General features: G+C 37.1%; 1 protein-coding gene across 2 annotated transcripts in view; it reads left to right on the plus strand.

The window, feature by feature from the left end:
• The window catches only part of cdh8 (cadherin 8), a 96,179-nt gene that overhangs the window by 68,639 nt on the left and 10,294 nt on the right, over positions 1-17,246 (plus strand). For both annotated transcript variants that reach the window (XM_039669559.2, XM_089129367.1), the window contains exons 4-7: positions 2,474-2,593; positions 5,286-5,453; positions 6,252-6,439; positions 13,613-13,860. In XM_039669559.2, coding sequence (XP_039525493.2) covers positions 2,474-2,593; positions 5,286-5,453; positions 6,252-6,439; positions 13,613-13,860 — 724 coding nt within the window. The remainder of the gene's footprint in view (positions 1-2,473; positions 2,594-5,285; positions 5,454-6,251; positions 6,440-13,612; positions 13,861-17,246) is intronic.

A 17,246-nucleotide genomic window follows, 5' to 3' on the forward strand; every position in this document is an offset into this window, starting at 1 on the left:
AGCATAGTTCAACGAGTCGAAACCATTTCCCGAAACCATTGTTAACGAATTCGCAATGAGCATTGCAAAGTTGTGTGGTTGGCTGGAACGACAGCTGTGGTTAGAAGCATAGTTTCTAGATTGCATGACATGCGTACTTAATAAATCATAATCCTTGAGCAAAATAAGCAAGCTGACGTAAAGTACAACCTCTGTCTTTCATTTAAAATACATACCAATGTCATTTACATCTTTGAGTTTGTCAAGAGATTTTAAGCATGACTTTTGAAGACTGTGCATGTGTGAACGTGCTCTACTGTAAGAACGAGCCTATGATTGAATCTGGAAATAAAGCGAAATAACTGAGAAAAAATAGAAATAGTCCTCAGATGCCATGACTGTAATTTATATGAAAACATCTAAAATTAATTAAATCTTGAACAGTTTAATAAAATAAATTATTATTCCACCACGTGCGTGACGTCATACATTAAAGGTGCCATCTTGCACATAAAATCAAATCATATTCCATATTCCATAACATGGGGGCAGTATACCTCCAGAAAGTTAGTTGTACCGCGACCACGCACACTCTCACGTCTTCAAACAACACAAACGAGCGCTGTCTTGCTCTCTCTTTCTCGCACATATAATTCAAATCATTTGACACGATAGTAAAAGGTTGGAAGACCGCAGTTTCACGTGGAGCATTTGGAGATTTTTAGAGATCAGAGACTCAATGAACAACATCTCAACATTAAATGATGAAGACCGTCTCATAGACGCCTGTCTCAAAAACAAGCTGGTGCATTTCGACGATATGGGAAAATAAAAGCCCGGGCTATTAACTTTACGGTATTCGTTTTGTTCATATTACACTTTTATTGTTAGTTTTAATTGAATCAAGCTAGCACCATTCAGAGCTGCCAACTCTCACAAATTCACCGTGAGACACATGCAATTGACACTTAGAAAGCAGGTTAGTTAAGCTCTCAGATTTTGTCAATGTTATTACGCAATTCAAACAATAAATACCATTTTGGCGCTTGTACATGTTATACCACAGATCCCTAGCGCAAGTGAACCGATCATCTCTAGCTAATGGAAAAAGAACACAAACACTGATGAAAGATACAGTATGCTACAACTTACCAAAATGTATTCCTCATGCATAATGTCGACCAATCATTTTTTGAACTCTTCCCTGAACTGAAATGTAGTAGTGCTGTATTTCCACACGACTGAAATCAGGTTTAAGTACACACACAAGCCGGCGCGACTTACTCGTGTACTGCAGTTTGGCTGGTGGTAATTTTGCCCGCCCGCATACCGCCTCCCATGGCCGAAACTGGTATTACGACACCTGCCGGCCCGGGGCTAGTAATTTAGCATGCTAATTTAGGTTTTGTATCTCAGCAGCACTATAACTTGTCAGTCTTTTAATGACATCGTTGCACTTGTTTCTTCTCATTCTTTTGATGCGTGTAGCTCATTTTTTGGATATTTTTACCTCAATTATTCCATATAGCATCTTTAAAGTGGTTGAACGAACACTTTGAGGCAATATACTTTCGGGAAACAGTTGTGACAAGCTAGTTGATTTCTTCAACGATGCATCATACTATGGTAGTGAAGCATCAAGTTGCGTTGTTGTATGGGAAACCTTTTTTTTTTTTTCAAGTAGTACAATTCAAGAGGCTTTTTTGTTTCAAAAAATATTTGCCATTATGTTACTTCCATAGACGTTGCAGTACATCATATTCCTCACTGGAGTAAATACCTAAGGACTTCACATGTGTTGCTCCAGGGAGACGTGGAGATACACGTTCACTTTGGTCTGAATCAAGCCGTGCACATGGCAGTCCTCACAGTAGACGTGTTTCATGCTGCTTCTGACTACTCCAGATACCTGTAGTTGTAGCACAGGCACGCTTGCTGGTCAGATGCTTACCAAGCTGTCAATGTGCTGTGGAACATGCTTTACAAACAATTACCACACCATCTGCACTGTCAGTGAGCTGTTTAGCATTAGCGTCTCAGTTTCTCCCGCACTCTCTTTTGTGTGTCTTTCTCTTTTGTGCTTCTTATTTTCCCTCTTTCTTTTCAATTCATCCAAGCCATGGGTTAATGAAGAGGAGGTTGGGAGAGCAGCTTGGATTGTTTGTTTGTCTGACTTTCTTTCGTTTTGATCTTGTTAAGGCCTGAAGCTGTGATGTTTTTTTCATCGTGGAAGTCTCACAGCATGAGCGAGCGTTTGTGTACATCTGAACAACAAAACGCACTTTTATGAGTTTATTCCAGAGAAGCTCTTACACCATGGCCAGAGGTATGATTGAAACATTGGTAGGGTGAGAATAAAATATTTGTTCTCAAAGAAAACAAGTTCAGTGCGTGGACACAGTGGCACGGTAAATGGAAACAGTTGATTTATTTGTTGTTCATTGCAAGTTATTTTTGTTTATTGAAGATGATTGTTTTCTCTTTTTCTTCACAGGTACATCAGTAACGAGAGTAACTGCAACCGATGCAGATGATCCTGTTTATGGAAACAGTGCCAAACTGGTATACAGCATTCTGGAAGGCCAACCTTATTTCTCCATCGACCAATCTACGGGTAAGTTAGCTAAATTAAATCCAAAAAGTCAACCCACAATGACTAGATTGTCATGAATGAATACAGATATTCAACAACTTGATTATTATACCTATGAATAACTTGGAAATAGGAGTAAGATGAAGCAAAACCTGATTTCAAGTACAACTGAGGTACAACCAGGGTTAGGTGCTTCTACATCTGTGTTTTTGACCTATCATTTCCATCTGATTTTCGGGATAACTTTTGGGTACTGTTAGGTTTAGTGATAGGAATATGGTTTGAATAAAATTTTCGGACAGGAATGTTTTGGGGCAGCAGTGGCTCAGTGGTTCATCCAGAAGGTTGGTGGTTCAATCCCTGGTTCCACCTGACCAAGTGTCGAGGTGTTCTTGAGCAAGACACCCAACCCCAGCTGCTCCCGATGAGCTGGATGGCGCCTTGTATGGCTGACACCGCCGTCAGTGTATGAATGGGTGAATGTGAGGCAAAATGTAAAGCGCTTTGGTGGCCATTGGGTCTGTAAAAGCGCTATATAAATGCAGTCCATTTGCCATTTAATATGTTGACCCAGGAACACGTCTAACTCGTGCGTAAAATGAAGGTCCCTTCGTTTAACAAGATGAGTTTTAGGTGTTAGATCATGTATTATTATCATAATCATTGTTATTATGATCATCATTATGTGAGACATGAAAGAAATATTAGAGAAAGACCAAATAAACAAGATCATTTTACCTGAAGGACACATGCAGATGCTGATTTTGTTCTGTAATAGCGCACAAAGCAATTTGCAGCTTCTGATTTAAATGACAGGGCTATCTTTGAATTCCATCTGCATTCTGCTTCCTTTTCAACCTTGACTTTGTTTTTTCCCTAATTGCATTTTCAGCTGACTTGTTAACTCTGTGTCTGTAAGCAACATGATTAAATAATGGTGAAATTACATTAATAAGCAATGAGATGGAAATGAACAGCTCGTAATTTGGAAAAAACAACAGACAATAAACAAGTCCTGTATCTGTTCAAATTGTATGTGCATAATAAATGAACAGACTTTAAATATCACATTTTGGTTCATAACCCCATGCATTTCAATCACTCACTGTCAGCTTTGTCTAAGAATGCAAATGGTCGAGAAAAGGTGCAAAAGCCCAAATTGATGTGCCTTGTGCATGGTTTGTGTGATTACTGAACACATGCAGATGGCTTATTCAAGTGAGCCAGATGTTTTAATGAATGTTAATGAAAAATAAGAGGTAAGGGGAAAACAACCATTAGAAACCATTTGACACTTCCAACACCTCGTAGGAAATGAGACACACTTGATAAATAAGTAAACATTATGCACCAATTCATTACTTAGTTAATGGCTTGCAAAAAGAAAAAAAAATGTAAATAAATGAAAGGAAAGTAAACCTTTAAATACCTATGGAAATTAATGATTGTGTTGCCTCGCTTCTGTGATCATCAGGAATTCATTTGAATAGATAATGATAAATCAGGATGACAATTGAATGAGTTTTGCAGTGTGCGTAAGAGCATCAGATTCAGTGTTGCACCGCACGTGGCGCACACACAGCACTCAGGGCGGTCTGCATTTCCATATTCATATCGACAGTCAGAGCACTTCACTTCTAAAAATGCACATGCTTAGTTCACTGAAATTATTGTGGTCTGTTGGTCTCCATGACAGAACAATAAACAAAGACATGTAAGTGCAGCATGAACAGTCTAGAAGAAAATGCATGTGCTCTGTGAATTATTCATGTGTAATGGAACTAGAGCTGGCCCTACCTTTCTTCCCATAAAATGCTTTTGTTTCCTTGGTTCTTTACTTATGTTATTTGCAATCTCTTTCTTTACACAACTTTAAATGTCTGTTAGATTCTCGGTCATCCAGAAATTGCATATAGCATTTTTTTTTCTCTATTTTTTGAAGATATTTTGTCACTTACCCAAGTGACTTCATCAGAGTCATAGTGATTCCCCTGGATTTAAGCTCATAACACACCATTAAATCATACGACTCGCAAATTGCTGTGGGAATCTCCTCCACAATGGTAAAAATCGTGATCAAAGTGTGAATTGGGGTGAAACATCTGAAAAGAAGATAGTGTTAAATGTTAAAAATCTCAATATGCAACCTGTGAAGCCGTGCGAATGAATGACACATCACCTACAATAAAGGGGGGGAGGGGGGTCTAGAACAATACAGAATTATTTTAACATGATAAACGTAGACAACATTTTATTTAATACAGAGGGCTTTCATTTTATGATACTCTGGGTTTTGTTGTTTGAGTAGATTACCTGTTTACGTATTGGGGATTTATTTTTCAGTCTGAGTCAATGATAGTGCATACAATATTAAAGATTATAAGAGACAGACAGCATAATTCACATTCAGTCAGAATATAAATGACTCCAGGTGCCGGGACAAGTCCTCGGCAAACAAACAAGCTAATTTGCAATGCCAAATGAAAGCAGCACAGGCAATGCATGCCACACACTATGCTGGTCGGGGTGTCAAGGACAGCGGAAGAGCTAAGAGATTTGGCAGGCGGCACACTTAAGAATTTACAATGGCTTGTTCATCTAGATCCTGTCCAGTATAAAGATGTAGCATATTTTTATTTTTATTTTTTTGTGTTCTTTTTTAATATCAAATAATTGTATGTGTCAATTAATATATTTATTGTGATTGTTATAGCAATCATTAGGGTGGCTCTGGCAGGGATGGATCGTGAGATGAGGGAAGAGTATCTTGTTGTCATTCAAGCAAAAGATATGGGAGGTCACATGGGTGGGTTGTCAGGAACCACCACTGTGACAGTCACTCTAACCGATATCAACGATAACCCACCAAAGTTCGCAAAGGGTAAGAAGGACCATCTTTTGCAAACTACATAAACTACCGTGCAAAATTTTGCAGTCAGTAAGATTTTTTTTTTTTTTAAGAATCACTATTTTTTTTTCAACAAGGCTGCTTTAGATTAATCAAAACTGACAGTAAATACTTTTACATGTTACTAAAAATTGCTGTTCTTTGAAACTTCATTCATCAAAGAAAAAAAAATAATAACCAGCACAATTGTTTTCAACATTGATATTATAAGAAATGTTTATTGAGTACCAAAAGCAGGACATGATTAATGAATTCTGAAGTATGTGTACCAGTAAGGCTGGTGGAAATTCAGCTTTGCCTTTACATGAATAATTACATTTTAAAATATATAAAAAATAGTGCTGTCAAATCGAATAATCCAGATCTAGCATAAATGTGTGTTTGTTTGTGTGTGTGTGTGTATATATATATATATATATATATATATATATATATATATATACTGTATATACACACACTTTAATGTTTTACAGCACTAAGGAAAATAGAAAAAAAATTGTATATTGTAACATTTAAAAACATTAATGTTTTTTACTATATTTTTATTAAAATAAATGCAGTCATGGTGTGTGCAAGAAATTTGTCAACACGTTTCAAAACCTTATCGACCCCAAACTATTGAATGGTAGAATCTACTATAAACTATATACATGTATAAAAGACATGTTTAGTACCTTTTGTCTAGCATTTTAGTTGTTTTATTGTTTCTCTGCGTGTTATTTGTCACCTGATAGACCAGATTTTCTACTTTCTTGTACCTTATCTCTAAAGGTTCTTATGAGTTCAATATTCCTGAGGATCTTGGCATTGGGAAACCTGGAGGAAGAGTAAAAGCGAATGACAGAGACATTGGGGAAAATGCTAAATCAACTTACACCATCATAGGTGGAGACGAGAGGGATGTCTTTGAGATTGTCACTGATGCTCAGACTCAGGAGGGAATCCTCAGACTCAAGAAGGTAAGACCAGAGAAGTAGGCTTCTTAATGTGCCATTGGGACTCTCTTACAGTTGTAAACTGTCTGTTACACAATTGTCACTAAGCTGCATATTGTGAAAAATATGAAAAGTGGCTCATTACTGATGACAAATGACTGCTAATATTGCAGAGACAGAACCTCGATCAGTGTGTTTCGCAGGAGTCGGAAACCTATTTGACACAACATGCCATTTTAAATGTAATTTTAAACACTGTGCCATACCCTCCAAAAAGAAAGAATTAATCATGCAAATTAATTAATTATGCAAATTACTGCCTCAATGTTTAGTGTTTTACGTTTTGTAAGGTTTGCTGCATTATTTTCACTGACTGGTGTAGTGTTTGTTGTTCCCTATGAGTTATGTGTCATGTGGTGATAAGTTGAGTCTTTTTCTATAATGATATGGTTGTTAGTCACTGTCATTGTGGTTTGTGGAAGGGGGGAGTATTGTGTATGTCTGGTTGTTAAAAGCAGTAACTTCTTATTAATGGCAAGTATTGTTCTGAAACCAAAAAGCAACAAATACAACAGAGCAAACTCTGTGGCCTATCATCCAATCAAATATTAAAGAAATAGTTTAACTTCTTATTCATCTCAAATCTTAATAATACAGACTGAGTGACTGTGATGAAGACTGGTGCAAGAGTTACAGTGGCATACAGTTGTGAAGGACTTAAATATTTCCAAAATGCACATCTAACATATAATTAATTCCTAAATTGTTCAACCCCTGCTGATTTGTATAATCACTTTTCCTGTAATTACTAAATTTCCCCTAATTTGTTTCACAGCTGACAATCCACACTTAAAGTCCCTGTACACCTAAAATTGGTAGTAAAACTGCAGTCCAGGTATTCTGTGGTTTGAGAACTACTGTAACTCTGAACCCCTCGACTTTCTATCCTCAATTCTCAGCCCTTGTGTAACAGGGTATATTTGCATATGGAATGGCCATTGTATGCAAATGAGAAACCCTTCACAGTGGATAAGAGGACAATGAAGTCATTTTATCTTACAGGGGACATCTACAGTGCAACTGTGCAGTAACAATCCAGCACAAACAATGTGACAAAAATATGGGAAAATTTACACAATGATTGTGTCACTACATATTTGAAGCTGTGCATATTATGCATTTGTAAACAACATGATGAGTATGTCACGTGGGATCAGTCTGGAGGACTTGGACATGATCTCTGTTAATACGAATCATTATTCCAGAGTTAAATGAATTGTGTGCTTTACATAATCTGCATTATTGAACAGTTTGATACACTATCCTCAACTAGTTCTCCCTAATAAATTTCTGTGCAACCAGATTGTCTTTTATTTTGTACAGCACATTGAGAAGCAAAATTAAAAGCCAATATTTAAAAGGTATCAATTCATTTTAAGGTGACGAAGTTGCATGTTACATGTACATATTATCGTAATAATAGTAAATTATGCATTAGTAACTAACCCTAAACCTTGCTCAATAAAAAGATTTGTTACTTATTACTTATTTGTTACACTGTAATTACATTGTAGAAACATCACCTTAAAATGAAGTATAGTAATAATAATATAAAAGTATATGGATATAGTAATGGCCTATTTAATATTACAATCATGAAACAAAAGAAAAGATATACAGACAAAGCGAGGAATAAAAAAAGTCATTTGGTATATCCCAAGTCTCTCACAGCTGAATGTGTAATGGCATGCCTGTTTTTCCTCGTCTTCTCATCCCATAGCACTTGGCCTGGAATCTGTTGTCTGCATTACTAATAGTATGATGGATGGCATTGCATGAGAAAAACAGGCAATCAACAGCCCACTCCCTGCTAACCTCTATACCTCCAGACGGTGCTGGAGTTCAGGAGAGCAGAACAAGCTTGTAAAGCACACAACCCTTATTTTTCCTCACTTTTTTTGCACCTGCCACTGTGCGCAGACACACGTTTTCCCCAGGTGCTGGGGCTGAGCCAGTGTGCGCCTAATATCTTCTGCAGTGGGTCGGTCGATGCAGCCCTCACCAACAATTTAAATTTGGTTTTACTTCTTCTAAATATTGAATGGGCATAAGCCTTTGTAGCAAGGTTAAACATATTGATTTGAGTGAGATGCCACAGGCTCAGACGATCAAGATACTGCTTTGTTGTGAAGGGATGCACGCTTTCATCTCCTCTCTGCCCCCCTAGGCTTTTGTGGTGGTGGTGGTGATGGTGGTGGACAGGAATGCTGTACTTTACCCTCTGCTAATCTTTGATGCTTCTTAAAGAGCCCCTATCATAGCATTTGAAATGTTCCTATTTTTGTTTTAGGAGTTCCCAAAAACAGTTTAACATGCATGCAAGAATAAAAAACACTTTATTTGTCTTATAATATGCATTTATTTTTAACTGATTTGCTCACCGACTCAAAAATGATTCGTACAACGATTCATTTTTCTAAATCACTCCTTTGCGTGACGCTAATCGGCGGTGATTGGTCAGATGACAGACTCAGTCAGTTATTGTTTGTTAGCATAACGCATAAACATATTGATAAAGCACTGCAGTACTACAAGACGCTCGATTCTTTATGACAACTCCAATAACAGCGACAAACATTTCACATAATATAAAAAAATTGACATTGGAGACCTAGAAGCTGCGCTGAGCGTAACTTACACACACACGACACGCGCACACACATACTGCGCCTTCCCTCCTCGCGCCGACGCTACAAAACCGCTCAAAACCCATAAAAGCAACAATTAATAATAATACTTACAGGTTGTGATTCATAGGAGGAAGCTGATCCATATACACTGGGTGAGTAAGTTACTGAGCCCTCCTTCGGGAACAACCGCTTGCGAATCCACATTTGAATTCATTTATGTTTTTGAACGATTTATTGGAACGATTTATTTTTTGAACATTTATTTGAACGATTCGTAATTAAAATGACGAGAACACAATCGGTCTATACTGTTGTGGTATCGTTGCAAATATGAACTCTAACCACCGATTCTTCACATGATCGTCCCTGGTAAATGAAAACAAAGTGGCTGAACTATCTTTGCATTGTAGAACACAGCATCTTCTCAACATAATGCTATGATGAAGTATTTGAATGAAGTATTTCATCTGTGCACGCAGTAACTGGGCGTGGCCAATGACTTCTCTACGTCACGATGTAACAGCTAATGACTCGTTTCAAAAACAATTCATTTCATAGACTCAGAGTCGACTCACTTTTGAAAGACAATAACTTTATTTACGGTGCACTTTCAGATATAAATCTTTGCAGGATGTTTTCATTCCCTTAGAGCTATATTCCACACCAAATGAACAGTCATTTTCAAAAATCCATGATAGGGGCTCTTTAATGCCCCTGTAAACACACACTCTTAAATGATACTGGGTTTTTTTTTTTTTTTTTTCTGAGAGTCAGGTGCTCTAAAATAGGCATGTATGTATGTGGTACAAATCAATTGCAAAAGGCAGTTCAGTATGTGTTCAATGGACACATGAAAGCCTGAATTGCATCATCTGCAAATGATGGAGGTCAAGTGACAGCCATATTCATATTCAGACCTTTCTGAACAATGAGTGCCAAAATGGAGACCCAGAGGGATGCAAAAGTGCCAATTTCACTGCAGAGAATCAAATGGCATGCATGACTATCAAAAGAATGAGGTGTTGGCATGATATTTTTAGATGGAACAGATTTGCAGTGTCTGAGATGAGGGGAGCTTGTTTCAGTCTTGCCAATATGCAAAGCTGGACTTGAATCGCGTCCTTAAAAAACCTCAACTACAATTAAATGGTAACATTTCTTGCATGTTGCTTGGTGAAATAGCAGTTTTCTTTCTTTCTGTCTTTCTTTCTTTCTGTTGTTTTCTTTAAGACTTAAAACTCTATGAACTGTCACCAAGATGCCATAATCTTGAACAGCACTGACCTTTTCTAGAAGCAAGCAAGGTGCCAGCCTGCAGCTTGTTCTGGATTTTACATCGTAGGGAAACCTCTGGTTGTAAAGTCTTGGAAAGTGCTCTGTTATTCTCAGCCCTTAACCATTTTCTCATTGTGCAGAGTTCCAGATGCTACACAGAAATGTAGTTCTAGGTTATTTATTTACTGATCAGCACTGAAACCTTTGTTTTATTTATATTTTTTTATTTATTTATTTATTTATTTATTTTTTAGAAAGGACAAATAGGAAGAGGTCAATGTGTCTTGAAATGCTTATCATTCAATATGTTTAACTATAGAGTAGAGTAGAGGTGCACCAGCCATACCAAGAGATAATGTACAGGAAGTTGACAGAAAAAGTCTTTACCCAAGCACACTACTTTGTCACAGCACATCTGGAGTTTGCCAGAAAGCCGTGTGGCAGATATTAAGTGAATAAAACATTTGTGTGATTTCTAAAGACTGGTTGGACCCATGTGTAATGTTTGGGCCAAGTAATGGAGAAGATGAGGCAGATCTAAGTGCAGGAGTTTAATGAAAATGCAAACATAAAAACCAGGAAAGAGGGAACTTAGAGAACACGTACATGTGGGGAACATCAAACATTGACTGACCAAGCACAAGAGAAACACAAAGGCTATATATTCACAGGGGGAAACACACTTAACAAGTTAACAAGTAAACAAGTCACACCAGGGGAGACTAATAAACATAGAAAAACTACAAATGACTTCAACATGGCACCGAGGACAGGAAGTAACATAAATTTCCAACCAAGACTAAGGGAAGATACAGTATGACATGAACCCACAGTTGTTAGAGGGAAGAAAAAAAAAATTGTATTCTTAAAGGATGCATCCAATTGATCAAAAGTAACAGTAAAGACATTTATAATGTTGAACATTGATTACAAAAGATTTATATTTCAAATAAATGTTGCTCTTCTGAACATTCTATTGATTATAGAAACCGAAAAAGAAAATAAAACAATTGCATCACGGTCCATAAAAATGTTATGCAGTACAAATCTTCTCATCATTGATGATAAAAAGAAATATTTCTTGAGCAGCAAATCAGCATATTATGAGTTCTGAAGAATCATGTGACACTAAAGGCCATTGCACACCGAGCACGAAATATTCGTATGCGTATTTTCGTGTTCGTCAGCTTAAAAATTCGTCACGCATAGAAACCTTGCACACCGAGTCCGTTGCGTATTTCTTAAACCTTTGCGGGAAAAAACGCAAAAATACCAAATGGATTCGTCAAGCAGTGAGGATGATTTTTGCCCTCTCTCTTATTGAAAATGGAAGAAAGAGAAAATATTACGTCCATCCAATCCTGAAATTGCGCCGAGAGGAAGGAGAGTTCCTTATCAAGGAGTTGCGAATTTATCCTGAGCGATTCAAAATTTACCTCAGAATGTCAGTGGGACGAACGCTTTGCTAGCGATTCTGGAGCCACATATTAAAAACAAGACCACCAATTTCCGTGAACCAATCGATTCTGAACGGAGACTGGCAGTGTGTCTGAAATGGACCAGGTATGGACACACACACACGGACAAACACACACCCGCGCGCGGCCCGTTGGAAGCGCTGGGCAGCTAGGCTGTTATTGTGTATATTGTTGTGCCCAAATAATACATTAGTTATCGAATAGGCTGCTCAATCACACCTTTTTTATTCGATCCTAAATTTCAATCTGATTGAAAGGGGAGGTTTATTAATTTCATAATCCAATATAGAGAAGAGAACATAACTTGATCGAATTGAAAACCGAAACTGAAAGCACGGCGCATATGTGCAATGATTTGAGGACGAGCTCCCCCCGGCCCTGAATTGTCAAAAGACCTCTCAAAATGCTGGCTCTGGATGCGAAAAACGCAGAAAATCGAACCCGATCCGATTAATTTTATGACGGACGAAAGTTTCGGAGGCGGTGTGCAAGCGTGACTGACATAATGTGAGGTCGAATTTTTTTTTTAACGTGCGAAAATTTCGGATGCGAATTTCGGACTCGGTGTGCAATGGCCTTAAGACTGGACTAATGGCTGCTGAAAATGCAGATTTCCCTGTACAAATATTTCATAGTATTACTATTTTTACTGTAGCTAATGGCCTTTTCCACTCCATCATTGGCTTGACGGTAGTAGAATGGGAAAGGTGAAACAAAAAAAATCCTCCCAAAAGCTTTTGTGGACTGCAGCATACATGGGTTGTTCTCTTCCACATGCCCTGCTGTAAGCCGTACGGACTTCAAAGCGTGCTGATAGAGGAAATCCAGCTGCTCTCCTCTCCCAGCTGGGGCTGCTCTCGGCCCAGCTCCAGTGTCCGCCTGACCTCCCCTGTGGGACAGAGGCTTTTTTTGACAACATAAGCAAATTCTTCATTCTACCACTTCTCTTAATTCATAGAGCCTGTTTTTTTTTTTGTTTTTTTTTTATGAAGAGAGGACTTCTACTTAACTTTATAAGTTAAACTGAGATAGAGAGAGATGTGATTCAGAAAACAGTGGTATCAGTACGGCACAGTCAAAGTCAGTACTCTATTTTGTGGGGAGAGTAAAAACATTTTTACTTTGAAGAAAAAAAAATGGCCATAAAAAGGTCCTCTGTGTCAGTTTCTCTTCGCCGAAGCTTGTACTTACAAAGGTCGAGTGAAACCTGGCTCTACACTGAAACAACAAATATTTGTCCTGGAGTAAGAATAATTCCCAAATTGTATTTTATCTTCTACTTCAATAATGTCTCACCATTGGATAATTGCCTCGGAGAATACATTAACAATGTTAACGTCATGGTATTGTGGGCAAGGATTAATTCTGTTTTCAGACAACACAAACATACAAATTGTATTTTTTATGATTTCTTAACAATTTGCAATGCAGTCCTTGTGCTTCCATTAGATTAACCTTATTTGCAGCCTCATTTAAATCCCAAGCGCATGCTGTCTTCGGCACAAATTAATAACACATCCCACGCTCCAGGTGAACGTGTGGTTATTGCTACTAAATATTATTTTTTGTTCAACCTGCAATTGGGCTTGCAGCAGCTTAAATCTTAGCCACTGCAAGGTGGGAGGAAGTTGGTGCAATTACAGCCAGACCTGCAAGCCCAGCAAACTGAGTCCGCTAAAACCAGGAAACCGTTTGTCTTTTTTTTTTTTTTTACCCATTAATATTAAACATCTCTCTTTCTCTCTGTTTTCCAGCCTCTGGACTTTGAGTCAAAACATTTCTACAACCTAACTGTGGTGGCAACAAACATACGTGCTGATTCGATTACGGGTGGACCCTACATGGACCAGGCCACGATTAAAATCACTATTGAGGACGCAGATGAACCCCCTGTCTTCACAAAGTCAAATTATGTCTTCGACGTGCATGAAAACGCTGCAATCAACACAGTCATAGGAGCGGTAGTGGCAATAGACCAGGACGCCCCACACAGTCAAGTCAGGTAAAGGCTTTCATTTCTAGCCCGTGTGACCTTGACGAAAGACTTCTGGTGCTCTGCTTTCCTCCTTGGTGAAATTAGGGCCAAAACCTCTTTATTAAACCATGAGAAGATCAAGCTCAAGCTTCCACATCAATCTAATACACAAGTACTCCTTCATCGCTGCATCCTACAAGCCATTAAATGCTGCTGATGAAATTGCCTGTATAAGTGCATTTGCATTCAGACTAAATGGAGCTCTCACCTCCACAAAATGTGTTATACTGGGACAGAAAGAGAGAGGGGAAGAGAGATAGGACAATGACACAATATGATTCCTCCCCTTCCTCCCACTGATGTATTTTAGTTTTGTGACTTCCTTCTTGAAAAATTACAAGGGCACCTTCAGTATAGGTTATACAGCCAATTTCTCTCAGTCCAACCTACAGTAGCATTCCATTAATTCTCCAGTGACTTGCGATGTTTCAGGGACAACACGCAACAGGTTATATAATTACACGGGAAACTGGGAGCTGGGGAGAAATCAGAGATTGGGTTTCAACGGTCCAACGGCGTTTACACCAAGTGAACATTCTCATGCGGGTGATCTATTTATTCTAGGGTTTAAGAACATTTTGAAATGTGAATATTACAAAAGGCTGTGATTAAAGTAACACTTTATTTTGATGGTCCACCTTACAAAAACTATAAGTAACTTTGCAACATGTCAACTAAAGCTAATTTGAGAGACTGTTGTAAGACTGTTAAGATATTGTTAGGTCTTAAGGTTCAGATTAGTTGAATTAGCTGTAAAACCCTGGCTGGAGAGCATCAAAATAAAGAGTTAGTAGATATTGAGCAGACAGTGTAATACTCTACTTAGAGTTAGTTCACATGTAGTTTCAAAGTTACTTAGGGTTAATAGAATGTCTAGTGCGGACCAACGAAATTAATTGTTACCAAAATAATCATACGCGTACAGCCTGTTTCACAGTTAAACATGTTTGTTCACTTTATACTCAAGCAACTCATGCAATTGACAGTAAATCAGCTCATCCACACAAATCCATCCATTGTATAGTCATATTGAATGGGTAAAAATAAAGTGAGAACATAGTTTACGGTTACTCAAGTAGAGAGATATTATTATTATTATTATTTAATACACCCAAGTGTGAACAAGAGTGATCTATTTATTTATTTATTTATTTATTTATTTTTTCAGAATTGTTCAGCCCTAGTTTATTCATTCAAAGAAATCCAGTGTCTATGTCCTCCTCAAGTGTTGATATCTCTCTATTGACCAAGAAATGTTTAGTTTATATTGTTGTGTACTTTTTATTCCATAGTTATTTTATTTGGCTTACAAATATGAGATATAATAATCCCCATGTAAGTTAACGTTAAAGCACTGAAATCTGTGATAGGAGTTTGAGACTGCATTTTTAGGAACAAAATCTGTTGCATTTTGTGTTCCTAAGGTTGGATGTTTTTTTTTTTTTTTTTTTTTTTTTTTTTTCTTTGTTTGTTTGTATTTTCACCTTCCTGGGTTGGAATTCATTTTCTTTGCTGTCGTTCGCATTCGTGCACCCATTGGTCTGACATTCAGGCTTTTCGTATTGATGCATTTGTGTTATTTGGAAGATGAATTACTTCTATCCTGAGGCCATCGAGTAGATTGTGTTAAGGTTTACATGACAAGGTCCACTTAAGCATTAAAAGATCTTTTCTAATGTGATCAAATGATTTTTGTTGTTTTGAAAGTGGTAAAGTTGTGTGACTTGCCATGTGGACCAGAAGGGTTAAACTAATTTTAAAAGGTAAAAGCCACTTTGTAAATACAAATCCAGATGAAAAACGATGACTGACTTTATCAACCAAATATGCCCATGGCAAATTTCATAGAGACATAACTATACCTCATCTCAAATGGGAAAAATTCTGCTTGAATACAGCTAATTGTGCACATCGGTGTGGATGTCACATCAATAGAAGCAATCAATGTGAAATGAGCAAGAAAAAAACCTGAAATTACACCTGTAATTGTGGATTTTAAAGGACTCTGGTAAAATTTAAATGTCTGTTTTAATCACAGCTCGTCATGGAAACAGTAATTTAAAGAAATATTCCTCCTCATCAGTCTGACCTCTCAGACCACCAATACTTTCTTTTTTACAATTCTTCTTCTTCTTCTTCTTCTTCTTCTTCTTCTTCTTCTTCTTCTTCTTCTTCTTCTTCTTCTTCTTCTTCTTCTTCTTCTTCTTCTTCTTCTTCTTCTTCTTCTTCTACTTGTCCTTCTCTTAAAGTCCCTGTAATTACTCTTTTATTCTAGATAATAATTAAGAATCCCTAGAGGGCGTTCTATTATGTTTTTTTTTTTTGTTTGTTTGTTTTTTTAAGGAATAGATTTTTTTTTTAAATAAAAGTTCTATATATATATACACATACACACTGTATATATACACTGTGTGTGTGTGTGTATGTATATATATATATATATATATATATAATGAAAAAATTATATAAAAAATATATTAAAAACGAAAGGCATCACATTTTCTTTTTCTAACATCACAATGGAAAGCGTTTTTTTTTTTTCTCTCTCTTTTACCATTTCCATTTGCGTAATGCCATTAAATGGTCACACTTCAGGTTACAGTATAATTACATTAGCAAGTAGAGCTCCTGAGCAATACTAATCAACAACATGCACTTTATATGTTATCATTTTGTGTCGTGACTTGTAATTAAATGCTGTTTTTGCTACCATAATTAATATATTAATATTATATATAATATTAATATGTAATATTTTGTTTGACTCTTGATAATGAAAAGGGTGATAATCAGCAATGTCTGATTTATGTTGTTCAATCTTGACTGGTTTTACTCAACACTCAAAAAATATTTAATGAATAAATTCAAATTTATATAAATTAAGTGAAGAAATTCATTTCTTAAAGTGAGAGTAGTCTTACATTTAAACAAAATAATGAAATGCAAACATTGCACATGCAATACAGTATATCAAAATCTAAGCTACATAATTAGGATAAGGGATTTTTTTTTCTGTACACCCTAAACAAAATCCAAGAAATAATTAATTACAGATTTGATTGTTATTTTTTTTCCTCCCACTCCATCCCCCACAGTAACTTTGTCAGTTTGATTGACACATAGCAGAACATTTCAGGGTCTGTCTCTCAGTGGTACGTGGAGCTGTCAGAGCCTGACTGAAATCCACTCAGCCTCCTGGAGACTGATCCCAGGTGGGAATCCTGTCTGGCTGCCTGCACAGCAGTACAGCACTCCTCCTGGACTTTCTACCCTCAGTCTCTGGATCTTTACCACGGCTGAACATTTTCCTCACGTTCACTATGCAGACCAATGAATTATTTCAAATTATTTAT

The sequence above is a fragment of the Pimephales promelas genome, chromosome 1 (assembly GCF_988280905.1).
Source record: "Pimephales promelas chromosome 1, fPimPro1.hap1.1, whole genome shotgun sequence".
Classification (NCBI taxonomy): domain Eukaryota; kingdom Metazoa; phylum Chordata; class Actinopteri; order Cypriniformes; family Leuciscidae; genus Pimephales; species Pimephales promelas.